We start from the raw sequence: 16366 nt of genomic DNA on the forward strand, positions 1-16366 counted from the left end.
GTGTGTGTGTGTGTGTGTGTGAAGTAGATTTGGATATTTACCACAGTCAGTTCTCTTTGATCTCCTCTTACCTGGGTAGTTGTTCAGTTTTTCTTTGTCTTTATCTTTTTAGACGCGGAGAGTTTTGAAGATTACTGGCCAGGTGTATAGGATTTCCCTTAATTTGGATTTGTTTGATGTTTGCTTATGATTCAATTCAGGTTGGGTGTTTGGGGCAGGAACACGACAGTAGATGCTGCACCCCTTGTCAGTGTGTCTTAAGATTAGTTGCCCCGTGATGATGCTGTTAACTGCTGATGCTAACTTTGAAACAGTTTAAGTGGTGCGTATGAGATTTCTTCACTTTTTCCCCCTCTTAAAATTAATAAGTATTTTGGGGAGAGAAACTTTGAGACTATATAAATGTATACTGTTTTTCTTCATTCTTTAACCCACTAATTTTAGCATCCATTGATGAGTTTTGACTGATCAGTTATTACTGTAATATTTGCCAGTTGATGATTTTGTATCATTCATTTTTCATGATCTGAAATTCTGTACTTGGGCACTGTAGTAAACTTGCTTAGACTCATACATCAATGAAGTTGAAAGAGCCTTAAATGATCCTTTAGTGTCAGCCCCTTTGATATACATGTTATGTTAGTGGAGGAATGAGTCTTATAACACAGAATTTTTTGAATATTTTTAAAAGTTATTAATTCGCACTCCTAGTCTAGATTAGAACAGTACTACTTAAAGTTTCTCTATGGGTTGTTGCTAGTTCACAAATTATTGTTGCTATATTTTTGCTAAGATAAGTTGAAGAGATAAGATTAAGTGCTAAGAAACTTCTACCATAATTTGACTTGTCACATTTGTGTTGTATTTTACAGAAGTATTGGTATACAACTGCGTCAGGCATATCCACTGGCATATCTGATACATATTTTCTACCTCTTCTATCTTCAGCTTTGCTTTCAGCTTTGTTATCCTGTATGTATTAGGGACCAGCTCAATCTGGAGCCCAGCAATTAAGAAGTAATGCCTCTTTTATACACACTACTATATAAAAAATAGATAACCAATAAGAACCTACTGTATAGCACAGGAAACTCTTCTTAATACTCTGTAATGACCTATATGGGAAAAGAATCTAAAAAAGAGTAGATATATGTATTTGTATAACTGATTTATTTTACTGTACAGCAGAAACTGACACAACATTGTAAATCAACTGTACTCCAATAAAAATTTTAAAAAAATTAATGCATCTTTTTATGTGAAAAAACAAAGAATGCTTAATTGTTCTGAATTTTGTGTCCTTAATACCACATAGAGAAGGCACTGATTTTCAGAAGAGCTGGGAGAAGGAAAGGAAGGCAAAACTAAACAAGATAATTAGCAGTAGTCATAAAGAGGCAAAAGAGCGAAGAGAAATTGTTGTGCAGATGGTTCTGTTCGTTTGACGTTGGTGTTGTCAATTTATCAAGAATCTGCTCAGTTGGTAAATTTTGAATCTGAAAAGTGTACATTAATTATTAATATCATTATGATTTTTTCCTTTGTAATAGATTCTTTTCACTTGATCATTGATTATTTGTTCATTTTCTAGGAATACAGGAGTTTCCAGAAAATATAAAAAATTGTAAAGTTTTGACAGTTGTGGAAGCCAGTGTAAATCCTATTTCCAAGTGAGTTCTCTGTTGAATTAAAAGTTACCTTTGTGAATAAAGCAAGTATGATATAGTAGAATATTACTTTCTACATTTTAATGAACAGTTAATACCAATCTGAAATCTGCACAAAATTTTAGTTAGATTAAAAAGGAGCCTTTTAATTACTCTTTCTAGCTCCATATATTACAGAGGTAAATTTGACGTCCATACAGATAAGGCAAGTGCTTTTCCCCAAGTCTCACAGATAGTAAATGTCAGAAATGAGACTAGAATCCAGGTCTCCTAGCTCAATGTTACTTGAACAATATAAAAATGTGTTCACCTGCAAATCCAATATATGTGGCACACTCAAACTTTTGAAAAGAATAAAAGAAACCAAAGGGTCAAAAAGGTAAAAACAACAAAAAAAGGGAAAAGCCATGTGATTGGTTGTACTATATACCAGAGGTCACATATATTCTTTTATGATGGTAATGGCTTTAAGCAGAATGCTTTCTTAGCACCAAAGCTGTTAAATTTTGCAAAAATGGAATGATGAAGCAAAAGGTGAATAGTGTGAAGCATAGCTTAGTATAGCTAAGTTGAAAGTTGAAACCAGCTTTCACATATTACAGTATTGTATTTAATGAGTTTTTCCAAACGTAGGCAAACATGTAAAGGACAAACATGTAAAGATGATGTTTTACCTTCATCTGAAAATTTTGCTGTAGCATCAAGTTCTAGATTTGTAATTTCTTTTGTAAGCCAGAGGAAATAAAAGTAAAGCTACTTATAGGCTCTTATATGATCTTAAATGTCATTCAGCTTTTAATGTTATTTCTTTCCATTTGGTCATTATAAAATTATATAATCTTTATTTGATTTTTTAGGGACCAAATATTGAAATTGAAAATAATCTAAACCAGTGTTTCTCAAATAGGGACTGTTTTGCTCTTATGGCTATTTGGTAAATTCTAGAGACATTTTTTGGTTTTCACAACTTGTGGTGGTGGACAGTGCTGCTGGCTTCTAGTGGGTCAGAGGCTAGGGTTGCTGTTAAACATCCTACAGTGCAGAAGACAGCCTCCTGACAACACAGAATTATCCAGCCCCAAAAGTCAATACTGTCAAAGTTTAGAATTTTTTGTCTAGTCCTTTGGATTGGTGTTAGATAAGGTGAATTTCAAGAGTGTCTGCTGATATATCATAGTCATGGCCTGAATACATTTCTGTGTGTTGTGGCTCATTCATAGTTGACTGTTAAGTGCAGATTTTATCTTATTGAGACAAATATTGCCTCACTTCCTTTTAAAAAATGATGAAGGTGTAAACATTGAAACAGGTAAGTTATTATAAAAGGCAAATCTCAATTTGAGGATCACTCATAAAAGTGAAGAGGTGACTGTTATCTGTTAAGAACATGTGTTGGTTAGACAGTTTCTTAGACAGATTTTAATAAGAAACTAAAATTCTGTATATGAATTAAATTTAAATTCTGGTTTATTTTACATAGGCTTCCTGATGGATTTTCTCAGCTGTTAAACCTAACCCAGTTATATCTGAATGACGCTTTCCTTGAGTTCTTGCCAGCTAATTTTGGCAGGTAAGTTACAGTTTCTTCTAAAACCTTCTCTTGTTAGCTCTTGTAAAGTTTACAAAACTACAGGTTGCTTTAGTAATACTATTAATTACAGTTTCATAGGCTCTTCTTTTGTAATTATTTCCAAGCATTGTAGTTTTTATAGTTTCTTTAGAACTTGTTATTTTGTCTTGGAATTTATTTTCCCAAGTAGAAATAAGCAGTGAACATTTAAAAGAAAAATGTAATTTAACACTTGGTTTTAAAGTATGTAAAAATAGGGAGTTTATTTAAATCGGGATAATTTTTGCATATTTGAGATAGAATGCACTTAGCACTTACACATTTTTTAAAATGATCTAATTATTGGTTTATCTGTCTTCACTGGAATCAAAGTTCTGGAGAAAAGAAAAATGTGTTTCTGGGGTCCACCCCATTGCTCCCTGCTTGAATTTAGACCGATTCTTGTCATACTGTAGTCCCTGAGTAATTTTTCTAGTGGAAAAATGAATCAGTAAATGAACAATAGGTATCAAATTATTATTGTGTTTAGATTAATTGCTAGAGAAAATGCTATCCAAATACATGTTAATATGGTAGTCATCTTTTTGTCTTGAAGACAAATACCATATGATCTCACTTGTATGTGAAATCTTAAACCACCAAAACCCCAAGCTCATAGATACCAGAGAAAAGATTGGTGGTTGCCAGAGGTGAGGGGGCGGGGGTGGGCAAAATGGGTGAAGGTGGTCAAAAGGTACAAACTTCCAGTTATAAAATAAATAAATCATGGGGATGTAATGTACAGCATGGTGACTATAGTTAACCATATTGTATTGTGTGGTATTTTAAAGCTTCTAAGAGAATAGATCTTAAAAGTTCTCATGTCAAGAAAAAAAAAATTTTGTAACTGTGTATAGTGACAGATGTTAACTAGACTTTTTGTGGTGACCATTTCACAATACAGTTGACCCTGGAACAATGCATGGATTAGGGGTGCTGATCTTCCACACAGTCAAAAATCCACATATAACTTATAGTTGGCCCTCCATATCTGTAGTTCCTTAGTATCCAAGGTTCCAAATCCACAGATGAACCAACCACAGATCGTGTGGTACCATAGTATTTACTGTTGAAAAAAATCTGTGTATAAGTGGATTCGCACAGTTCAAACCCATGTTGTTCAAGGGTCAGCTATGGGCTGGCTTTAGCTCAAGCGGTTACTCAGTCCCATTGGACTTCTGATGCCTATGTTGTTCAAGGGTCAACTGTACATACAAATATCGAATCATTATGTTGTACACCTGAAACTAACAATGTTGTTTGTCAGTTGTATTTCAAAAAAGAAAAAAGAATTCTGTCCTATGGGAACCATATTATAGTGCTTTATATATTTACATATATACACGTATGTATGTATGCACACACATATATGTATATACACAAATGTGTATGTATGTGTATACATATATGCATGTCGTGTACTTGTCAGATTTCTGTATCTGGTATTTGGATCACTTTTTAAAATTGAAATGTATTTGACATGTAACACTGTGTAAGTTTAAAGTATACAGCCTGCTGACTTCATACGTTGTATGTTGTAATATGATTGCTGTTGTAGCATTAGTGAGCACCTCTGGACCTGTTCATCTGCTCATTTATCCTCTAATTTTATTGGAATGTGCATCACTGAAGTGCCAGAGGATTTTCTCCTTTTCCATGTCCCCTTGTGTTTCTTTATTTTTCTCTCTCAGAGCTCAACCCTAGAGTTAAATTATTGTTCTCTAATCTACTAATGACTAATAATCTGGGGAGGTTTTTTCAGAAATATGCATGAAATTTGTTAGGATGGATATTGGGGCAGTTATTTTGTGCTTTGGATATGTCAAGAAGTGTTTATCCCCCCCCATTAATTCTGAGGAGCAAAAATAGTCTTTTCTTCCTTTATATTTCTGTGTAATTTTTAATACAATATTCTGCACGTTGTAATTACACAATAAATATTGGTTGCTTTAAAATTTTAGAGGATTGCATTAATTTGTTAAATTCTTTATCTTTGTTATAGATGCTTGATTTATTTTGTTTTGCAGATTAACTAAACTTCAGATATTAGAACTTAGAGAAAACCAGTTGAAAATGTTGCCAAAGTAAGTAAACGTGCTATCCTTTGTGAAATTTAGTTTAGAATTTTAAATTCTTAAATCCTTAGAGAAATATTAACTTTTTAATATCTAAAATGTGAGTGCAAATTATTTTAAAAGACTGACATTTGTGGTCTCTGTATATTAATTAGTGGTGTTCAATATAAAAATCTGTATATCTGTTGGTATTTAATAGTGATTTCATAGCTCTCTGGAACTCAGTCTTGTGTGACAAAAGTCAGAATAATAAGTATGTAAAGCCCACCTGAGTCCCAAATTAAGATCCCCGTTTCTATACTAGAGCTCTTACATAGTACTCATTAGAGACACTCATAAGGTCTTCATGTAAAGTCTGGTAACTCTTTTTAAGTTTTCAGAACTTGTTTGGTTTTAGTCTGTTGTAAATTGGAAATGGGATGGAGGGCCCCCTACTGGTAAGTTAACATCAAGAGGAGATGGCAGTCCAAGAGCAAATAAGATAAAACTAAAACAGATATACAAACTCAAAATGCACTGGTCTATGTCCATTTATTGAAGAGACGTCTTAAAACACCCTGATTCACTGGTCCATTTTTACAGTTTAGGTAATGGCAAACTACAGACTGGTTAAATCTGTCCCAGAGACTACTTTTTGTAAATAGTTTCACCAGAACCACATTCATTCATTTACATATTGTCTGTGGCTGCTTTTGCTCTACAGTGGTAGAGTCAAGTAGTTGTGACAGAGACTTTATGCAAAGCCTAAAATATCTGACCCTTACAGAAAACTTCTCAGACTCCTGTTGTAGTTTATTTGTCAAGAGTTGTCACCTCTTGATAGAAGCATCTTCAGTTCTCCAGGAGTTAGTTGTTCTGTTTACTCAACTTCTGTAGCATCTTACTAATATCTGTTATGACATTTACTACATTAGTCTAATTTTTAAAATACATTTTACTCTTATCTTACCTGGCCAGCATATTCCCACTGGCACATGTACTTGGTCCTTCCTCCTCCCCACCCCCACCCCCCCATGAATGTAAGGCTTTGAGGGCAAGGAGCATATCTGGTTTTGATTCCCAAAAGACTGGATTGATTAGAGTTTATGGTGATGGTTGTGAGTATAAAGTGGGAATTATCCATATTGAAATTCAAAAAGGTTTAAATTTTTACAGATTTGGTATTGGCATTGATGACTCCTTAGCTCAGAACTTGACTGCTAAGAGATTTGAATAAACAAGGTGTAAATTGTTTACTGAAACATCTAAGCCTACAATTAATATGGTGTCTCTGATATCATAGGTAATTCAGTTATTTTAACTCCTTCTATTTTAAGTCTTTATTTAACTTCAGATTGGGCTCTCTCAGTGTATTTGCAAATATAATTCTTTACTGCTTTCTTTTTAAGACACGATTAAAATATTTGAGGCCTCACAAACTGTAAAGAGGCCACAGTTTTACGTGTTAGGAAAGTCATGTGCATTCAGGTTATATGAGTAGACCTTTTATGATCCAAGATTAGACAGTGGGAAAGCTGTTTTAAATACGCAGTTAAATGAAATTTAATACGGTCTTAATACTGGAGAGCACAGTACAAAGAACACAAAGAATGTATATTTTTCCTCTGAGACAGAAGAGAAGGTAAAAATGAGTTAAATACAAAGGAATTTTAGAGACAAACAGGATGAAATTTGAGGGATATTGTTTTTACTTTCTCCGTGAAGTAGGAAGCTGGATCTTAAATGAATAGACGTAAAAATGAAATGAAAAGATGAAATTTTGTGTCTTAGATTTTTCAGGTGTATGAGTAGGACCAGAGTTGCCAGTGTTATAGCTACAGCAAGTTGTGATGGAGATGCTTTTAGAATTTAACAATGTATTTCCTCTTTTTTATTACATATCTGTGTCATTCACATTTTCCTAAATCAGTTTTAAAACTTAAATTTCTAACGATATTGTTTGTAATTGAATTTTCTAGTGCACTGCTTTTCTTTTCTTTTCTTTTTTTTTTTTTTTTTTTTTTTTTGAGGTACGCGGTCCTCTCACTGTTGTGGCCTCTCCCGTTGTGGAGCACAGGCTCCGGACCTGCAGGCTCAGCAGCCATGGCTCACGGGCCTAGCCGCTCCGCGTCATGTGGGATCCTCCCGGACCGGGGCACGAACCCGTGTCCCCTGCATCAGCAGGCGGACTCTCAACCACTGTGCCACCAGGGAAGCCTTGCACTGCTTTTCTTTTTGTACCCTTTTTAAAAAATAAGTTACCCTTGTTGATATAAAGTGTTTAATTGCTGCATGTGAATTTTCTGTTACCTTGTCATTATAAGAATACTGAATTAAGAAAAATAAGACCATGTTTTCTTCTTTCAATCTTACCCCCTCCTCACAGCCCTCTTTACCTTTCTCAAACGTCGACCTGGTATAGTATTATGGACATAGAAGTTAGTATCTAATCTTTCTTGAGAAAGATCCTGGAAACACCTTTTTGCTTTGTTATAAAGCAAATTGGAACTAATTTACAGGTTTTCAGGACAAAGACAGATGTGAGTAAGGGAGGTAGAATTATAGTACCTCGTAGAACCTGAGAATAGGCACTCAGTAAATGAGAGTTAAATAAAGCAGCTTTGAGAAAAATTGGTGTTGGGAGGTGAATTAAATTAGTGTTGATAGAATGGCATATTTTAAATGGAAGGGTTAGGGAAAATTAGCGTTCTCTAATGGTAGGTCAGTAACGTAATTACATTACAATTATGATATGTATTCTTATTTTTTTTCACTAAAAAGCCAGATAAATTTAATCAAGTTTTATTTTACTTATTATTACTAATTTGTTGAATTTCAAGAGAAGATAAAAATAATCTGTGTTCTTGTGTCATAATTTAAGGAGTCTGTTGGTTTTTAATGGTGTTAATTTCCTAATTAACATATTGATAATATGATGATTGTATTTTGCCATAATTTTGTCATATCCTAAAAAAAATTTAATGTGTTCCTATGGAGTTCCCTGGTGGTCTAGTGGTTAGGATTCAGTGCTTTCACTGCTGTGGCCCAGGTTCAATCCCTGGTTGGGGAACTCCCACAAGCCATGCGGCACTGCCAAAAAAAAATTTTTAATTAAAAATTAGAAAAAAAAATTAATGTAGTTCCTTATCTGGGTAGCTGGTAGCACCTCAACCTATTAAATAATAGGTTTTTCTAAAAATAATATGTGTTTGAATTAATTAGAAATTAGTTTAGTTTAAAAAGTGCCTTCATTGAAGGAGCTATAAAAATACAACTTAGTTTATTTCATCATGAAATCAGTTTGTACATTCTTCAAGTTTCTGTCGTTGCAGAGATATGTTGGTATTAAGTTGGAAGTTAAAAATGGTATATTGTAGTTTAATTTAAAATAAATGCAGTCTATGAATTATATTTGTGATTCATGTAAAACTTTATTTTGATTTGTATTGAATTTAATTTGAAAATGTGGGGAACAATGTAATATTTACTGTTCTTGGAATTTTGAATGTTAATTTTCAGTTAATTATCTTAAAGTTTTACAAGTATATCACCAGTCTTGAAAAATGGTAATTCATATGAAGCTGCCAAACAATCTAATCATTAGTTAATTTATACTATCTGAAAATTTATTTTGTGGAAAAAATGGAAAATCAGTTACTCGTATTCTGGACTGGGGGTTTAAATTTACTGCAATTACTTCTTAAGAATAGAAAGAACCTGATGAGAAGGCAAAATTAGAGAATAATTGATAACTTATTTCATTTTATTTAGAAATTAAATATGACTTTTTTCCTTAGAAAATTATTATTTTTATTTTATCAACATTTGAAAGCTTGTATGTTATTAGATAATACATAAGAATATTTTACACTATAAATTTTAAAAGATTCCATGTAATTGATATTTTTGTATACTTAATTCTTTATTAATCCATTGTGCATAGAACCATGAATAGACTGACCCAGCTGGAAAGACTGGATTTGGGAAGTAATGAATTCACAGAAGTGGTAAGTTCTCACCAACCTCACTATCCATAAGTCTTCATTAGATCAAGAGCAAAATGTGAAAATTAATGTGTTTATTTCTCTGCATTTGTAAAGTATAAAATTGGGTAAAGATATTACACATATTTTAGGGAGACAAGATATGAAAATTTTTAACAGGGAAAATTAAACAGATAACATCTGAAAGGAGTGAGGGTAAAAATGTAAAATTAATGAGAAACCCATAGAAAAGGTATTTAAAAGTTTTTAGGCACAGGAAGTAGAAACTTTGAAAGATTATAAGGGAAAAAGTTTCATCAGACTAGAATGCATCAGGAAAAGTACTTGTGAGTCAAAAATAACTCCATGGGAGTATTGCTTAGGAATTTACTCAGTGATAAAGTACTTCTCTATAATTTTACTTAATAGCTAAAAGGAAAACATTGAGTGAAACAACTATTATTTTTGAGTTGGTAATGAGACCTCAGGATCATGTTTTTGCTTTGTGTGCAAAGGAGTATGATGCTAAATCAAAAAGGAAAGAAGTATGTAAGCAGTTTTTTGTCTTCAGTCATTGCTCCAAGAGAACTCAGAAAAAAAAGCTAGATATTCTTTTGAAGAGGAATTCATTAACAGTATCATCATCATTAAAATGTTTACGTTATGTTTACAAGCTCGTTTTTTTAAATTGCTGTTAAGTTACAAATGATAGTCTTAAGAACAAGAATTTCTCAGCACCACCAGCTGCGTGATTGCCCTTTGGATACTATATTGTACATTTGCTCACTAGATAGACAGCTTTTCAGCTGAAGTCACTGGAGGAGCATGGTGGTTTTGGGTATCACATGTTTTTTTCTAAAATATGCTATTTTATATTCTTTATTATATTTTAATTGAAGCTGGTATATGATGACTTTTACTCTGTTTTGTAGAAGTTTTTACGCCTTGTGAAAAAATGAATATTCTTTGCTTCCTAAATTATCTAACTGTTGTACATTTTCTCAATATTTGCCTTATATGTGTTAATCTATTTCCATAGTAACTATTTGAAAATTCTAAATTATTTATTTTATGAATCAGAGCATCATACAGAATCATTAATTTTTGTACCATTTCCATCTTCCAACATTACACATTTAAAAAAAAAATACTGTTAGAATTGTAACAGGTAAAGCACAGAAAGAGATTTCTTTTAATACAATTTAAACCTAGAATTCTTACCTATACTTAATGTTAACAGTAAATCTGAATGACATGCCTTTTATGTATTACTCATGTTATTATGGTGATTAGATATGATGACACTCCATGCCATCATACTGTCAATGATTGGACACAGGTTTGTGGGATGACAGAAATATCTTCAAATGATGCATTCAGAAGAGCCTCCAAGGGTGAATACCTAAGAGCAAATTTTGCCTGAATACCAGAGTCCACTACATCTTTTTAATTTTTTGGTCCTCAACGTCATGTTATGAACAGTATTCTACCATGTAATTGCAGGAAGCTGAAAATAACACAATACGCTTATCATATGATTATGCGTTGGTTTACTTACCTTTCGCTTATTATTGGACTTTTAAGATGTATATTGCCTTATTTTTTCCTCCCTCTAGGTCATCAGAGAATATCTTTTTTGTTTTTAAGAGTCCCTAAAAGTCTACATCTTTTTACAGATAATGATTGAGAGTATCTTTTTATTGTATTCTTGAAAGTAATGGGTCTTGTTTTATTTATTAATTGTATAAATACTTGAGCCTGTTATGTAATCAAAAGCTTAAAGGAGTTTTCTGTAATCTGTTATGGAATATCTATTGAGTAATATTTGTGTAATAGCTATAATATAGTGGAAAGGCTTGAGTCTTGGCTCTGCTTTTTTTTTCCCTCATTTTTTAAAGTGAAACTTATCATTAGAAATTCCCAGGGGAGCTTCTTTTGCCAAATAAATATATTCAAGTAAATTAATATGTTTCCCCCTCCCCCCAATCTAAATAGCCTGAAGTACTTGAGCAGCTAAGTGGATTGAAAGAATTTTGGATGGATGGTAATAGACTGACTTTTATTCCAGGGGTACGTATATCAAATTTTAAAGACTTTCCTTATTGCTGTCTATCCTTTCCATTTTTATGAATTATACATTTTCAAATAAGTTTTAATTAGTTTAAAAATGATTACTTAATTATTAATACTGTTAGATAGAAACAAATTACATTTTTTTAAATTGTCAACCCGTTCCTTTTTTTTTTTTTTTTTTTTACAATGTTGTATTAGTTTCAGGTGTGCAGTAAAGTGAGTCAGTTATACCTATATGTATATCCACTCTTTTTTAGATTCTTTTCCCATATAGGTCATTACAGAGCATTGAATAGAGTTTCCTGTACTAATCAGTAGGTCCTTACATGATATTTGTCTTTCTCTGTCTGACTTAGTTCACTGAGTGTGACAATCTCTAGGTCCATCCATGTTGCTGCAAATGCCATTGTTTCATTCTTTTTTATGGCTGAGTAATATTCCATTGTATATATGTACCACATTTTCTTTATCCATTCCTCTGTTGATGGACATTTAGGTTGCTTCCATGTCTTGGCTATTGTAAATAGTGCTGCAGTGAACATTGGGGTGCACGTGTCTTTTTTTTTATAAATTTATTTATTTGGCTGCGTTGGGTCTTTGCTGCTGCACGCATGCTTTCTCTAGCTGTGGCAAGCGGAGGCGACTCTTTGTTGTGGTGTGTGGGCTTCTCATTGCAGTGGCTTCTCTTGTTGCAGAGCACAGGCTCTAGGCACGCGGGCTCCAGTACTTGTGGCACGTGGGCTCTAGAGCACAGGCTCAGTAGTTGCGGCGCATGGGCTTAGTTACTGTGCGGCATGTGGGATCTTCCCAGACCAGGGCTCGAACCCATGTCCCCTGCATTGGCAGGCAGGTTCTTAACCACTGCGCCACCAGGGAAATCCCCATGTATCTTTTTGAATTATGGTTTTCTCTGGATATATGCCCAGGAATGGGATTGTTGGATCTATACCATAGTTATAGAGCTAAATATGGTAGTTCTATATTTAGTTTTTTAAGCAACCTCCATACTGTTCTCCATAATGGTTGTACCAATTTACATTCCCACCAACAGTGTAGGAGGGTTCCCTTTTCTCCACACCCTCTCCAGCATATATTGTTTATAGATTTTTTTGATGATGGCCATTCTGACCAGTTTTGTAGAATCAAAACCGGTTTTGTAGAAATGGCTTTGTACAATCAAAATTGTAGTTTTGATTTGCATTTCTCTAATAATTAGTGATGTTGAGCATCTTTTCATGTGCTTTTTGGTCATTTGTATGTCTTCTTTGGAGAAATGTCCATTTAGATTTTCCGCCCATTTTTTGATTGGGTTTGTCAACACATTCTTGATTAAAATTTTAAAATTTCTGTAATAAATTTTTGTAAAACACAGTTGACCCATGAACAACTCAGGGGTTGGGAGCACTGACCCTCTGTGCAGTCAAAAATCTGTGTATAACTTATAGTCAGCCCTCCCTATCCAAGATTCCTTCATTGTTATGGGGTTCCTCCTCTGGATCTGCGGTTCTACATCCACAGATTGAACCAACCACAAATAGTATGGTATTGTAGTATTTACTGTTGAAAAACATCCATGTGTAAATAGATTTGTGAAGTTCAAACCTGTGTTGTTAAGGGTCAACTGTCACTCTCTTTTAATGCCATGGAGTGTGTCCTTCCCAGCGGTTGCAGTTGACTTTATATCTTATTTCATTTTGCCCAGGGAATTGTTGAAGTAAGCTATTTTCCATGTAGTTTCTTAGCAGCTGACATTGTGTTCATTCTCAGAACTAAAGCCATACGAATCCCCATATTTGCTCTTCCCCTTTCAATTGATGGGCAGCTAAGTTCCCAAAGAAAAGTATATGTCTGTTGTCACTCTGCTGGGCTAACATTAGTAGGAGCTCTTAGCTTTATTACTGAATACTTTACTAATAGCATTTAAAAAAATTATGAATCCTCTCATATAAATATTTAATTTTAAATTATAACTTGGCATTAGATTTATTATCTAAACTTTTCACCACTTACTGTTGATGGAGTCATTAGATTTCCTTTTTTTTTTACTTACAGTTTATCGGTAGCTTGAAACAGCTCACATATTTGGATGTTTCTAAAAATAATATTGAAATGGTTGAAGAAGGAATTTCAGCATGTGAAAACCTTCAAGACCTCCTATTATCAAGCAATTCACTTCAACAACTGCCTGAGACTGTTGGTTTGTATTGCTCTCCAAATCATGTAATTAATGTTTGCTAATATAAAATATGAGAAACTTAATGCCATTGTTTGATTCAGACCTTCCATATATCAAATTTTATTTGTTATGAGATAGTTTTACTGTTCTCTGAAGTCATAGATCTTATTTGAATTTTTTTCTGATGCAATCAGTTATACAATTTACTCTTTTGTTGACATTACTGTTTTTCTTTACTTTAAGGAAATGTCATTTTTATCACTGCAATAAAGTTTAAATTCTTTAAAAGAGTTTAATTTACCCAAATTTGGTTTAACTCTTGATCGTGGCCATTATCTAGTAATTTTTTCAATCTTAACTACATTTTAGACTCACAAGAAGACAGCCAGATAAGCAAAATCCTACGAAAATCTATGCAGTTAACCCTTGAACAATGATGGTTAGGGGGCCAACCCTCTGCGCAGTGGGAAAATCTCATATAATGTATAGTTGCACCTTTGTATCTGCATTCATTTCCTCCCCATCCATGGTTCTGCATCCATGTATTCAACCAACTGTGGGTCATGTAGTACTGTAGTATTTACTATTGAAAAAAATCTGCATGTAAGTGGATCCGTCCACTTTAAACCTGTGTTGTTCAAGGGTCAACTGTGTTTGTGTAATTGTGTGTCTGATGATGCATCAAGGAAATTGAATTATCTTAAAGCACCAAAAACTTAAATCTTGGCATCTTCATGTTGTTTAAATATAAAAATCAGAATTATTTTTACATATTTTTCAATTGAATTACATAACTGTTTTAGCTCAGGTTTCATTTTGCAAGCTCTACCGTAATTTATTCAACACTTTTAATTTTAAATTAAACTCCATTTTTATTGTTTTAATATTTAGTATATGTACAATATGTAGAATAGTTTGTTATACACTTAAGAAAACCATGGTCATAGTACCACTTCTTTAATCCATTGATACCATAAGTTTGTATTGTGTATCTTCACTGTGCCATCATGGCATTGTTTTAAGGAGCATGGCTACCACAGTTAGCAAAGGGAGACAAAAAGTACATACTTTTATGAAGCTTACATTTTAGTGAGGGTTAAATCGATAAATATACACTACTGTTAAGAGGTAGTATGTATGTGAAAATTGTAAATACAGGGTGAGGGAATAGAGAGTTGGTGGGGTTGGGGTGGTATGTTTTTTAGATATGTTGGTTTTTAAAAGTTCTTTATGATTCATGTCAAATGTAATATGTGCTCACATTGACTGTTGGTTGACTTGATTCTAGTTCAAGATGGAAAATTGTATATTATTTCTTCCCTCAATAGGTTCATTGAAGAATGTAACAACTCTTAAAATAGATGAAAATCAGTTAATGTATCTGCCAGACTCTATAGGAGGGTAAGATTTTTGTGTATTAATAGAACTAGAAGATTTTTCTTTCGGTTCAGCATGCCATATATTGTTTTCAGATAATTGTTAACACCTAAAGGAGATCCCAAAAACATTTAAATAAGTAGTTGGTTGCAGGTTGGGTTTATTTATAATGAAGAGAGGCTGATTTTTTTATAGGTGAACTGTAGAAGTAGATTTTCTCTACGTTTGTTAAAGTCAAGTTCAAATAGTCATACGTTCTTAAGTTTTGAATGATATACAGGAAATCTTTTGTTAAAATATGTGCTTTCTTTTTTAATTAAAGGTTAGTGTCGATAGAAGAACTGGATTGTAGCTTCAATGAACTTGAAGCTTTGCCTTCATCTATTGGGCAGCTTACTAATATAAGAACGTTTGCTGCAGATCATAATTACTTACAACAGTTACCCCCAGAGGTACTGTATTTAAAATTTATTTTGAATTTTTATATTTCTAATTATTAATTATAGCTATCCAGTGTGGTTTTCTTTATTTTCTGAAATAATTTTGTAACTAAGTTATTTATTTTCTGAATAATAATTAGCTGTATTGATTTTCAAGAGATACCTAAATACTTTTCTTCATACATGGAAGTTAATAATTGAAAAGGGAAAATATAATTCCTTTTATAAATGAGAAGAGTATTTTTTATAACTTTTGAAAATGATACTTTACTTAATGTCTGTTAAGCAGTAGGCGAAGTTTTGATCCACAAGTCTGTTTCTCTTTCAGATTGGAAGCTGGAAAAATATAACTGTGCTGTTTCTCCATTCCAATAAACTTGAGACACTTCCAGAGGAAATGGGTGATATGCAAAAATTAAAAGTCATTAATTTGAGTGACAATAGGTTTGTAACAATGTAATTCATCATTTGGTTTGTAGAAGACATCTATTGGATGAAATTAAAATTTCATTATATGTGTTAGAAAATCTAATGCGTGTTTTTCTTTTCATATATATTTTTGGTTTTTGGTGTAGAATTTTCATTTGAAAGAATGATTTAATTTTACCTGATGTTAATTATTGTACTATGGTTATTTGTCACAGTTCATTTTATGTTGACTTTAGCTATATAGTCTTAATTATCTCCTTATAGTAGCCATTTTTATTTCTAAAGTCAGATCTTCACCTTAATACTGCTGTTGAACAAAGCAGCTTTTAATCTAATCTACTCCTTGTATTAATCTGGGCAGAGGTGTGATTAGACACCCACTCAAATAATTTTGGACAACACAGCCAAGGTATAGAGCAAAATAGATCACAAACTGGAACGGTGTTTAAGTTAACAGATTGTCCATAATTTTTTCTGATGTAAAGATACTAATAGTGATAAAAGAACATTGTAACGGCATTTTTACATTTTGCTTTTGTAGTATCTTACAAAGTATTC

The 16366-nt window shown here is 32.9% G+C and overlaps 1 protein-coding gene across 9 annotated transcripts in view; it reads left to right on the forward strand.

The window, feature by feature from the left end:
• Positions 1–16366, forward strand: part of ERBIN (erbb2 interacting protein) — a 110870-nt gene that overhangs the window by 55568 nt on the left and 38936 nt on the right. For 8 of the 9 annotated variants that reach the window (XM_022596291.3, XM_022596293.3, XM_022596306.3 and 5 more), the window contains exons 5-13: positions 1592–1670; positions 3148–3237; positions 5304–5360; positions 9274–9337; positions 11309–11383; positions 13439–13583; positions 14891–14963; positions 15262–15391; positions 15708–15823. In XM_022596291.3, the coding sequence (XP_022451999.2) occupies positions 1592–1670; positions 3148–3237; positions 5304–5360; positions 9274–9337; positions 11309–11383; positions 13439–13583; positions 14891–14963; positions 15262–15391; positions 15708–15823 (829 nt within the window). Of the gene's footprint in view, positions 1–1591; positions 1671–3147; positions 3238–5303; positions 5361–9273; positions 9338–11308; positions 11384–13438; positions 13607–14890; positions 14964–15261; positions 15392–15707; positions 15824–16366 lie in introns of those variants that run through there. The other variant, XM_089908919.1, reaches the window with a different exon arrangement.

The sequence above is a fragment of the Delphinapterus leucas genome, chromosome 3 (assembly GCF_059928025.1).
Source record: "Delphinapterus leucas isolate spDelLeu-1000000601 "Yukka" chromosome 3, BTC_Dleu_Yukka2, whole genome shotgun sequence".
NCBI lineage: Eukaryota > Metazoa > Chordata > Mammalia > Artiodactyla > Monodontidae > Delphinapterus > Delphinapterus leucas.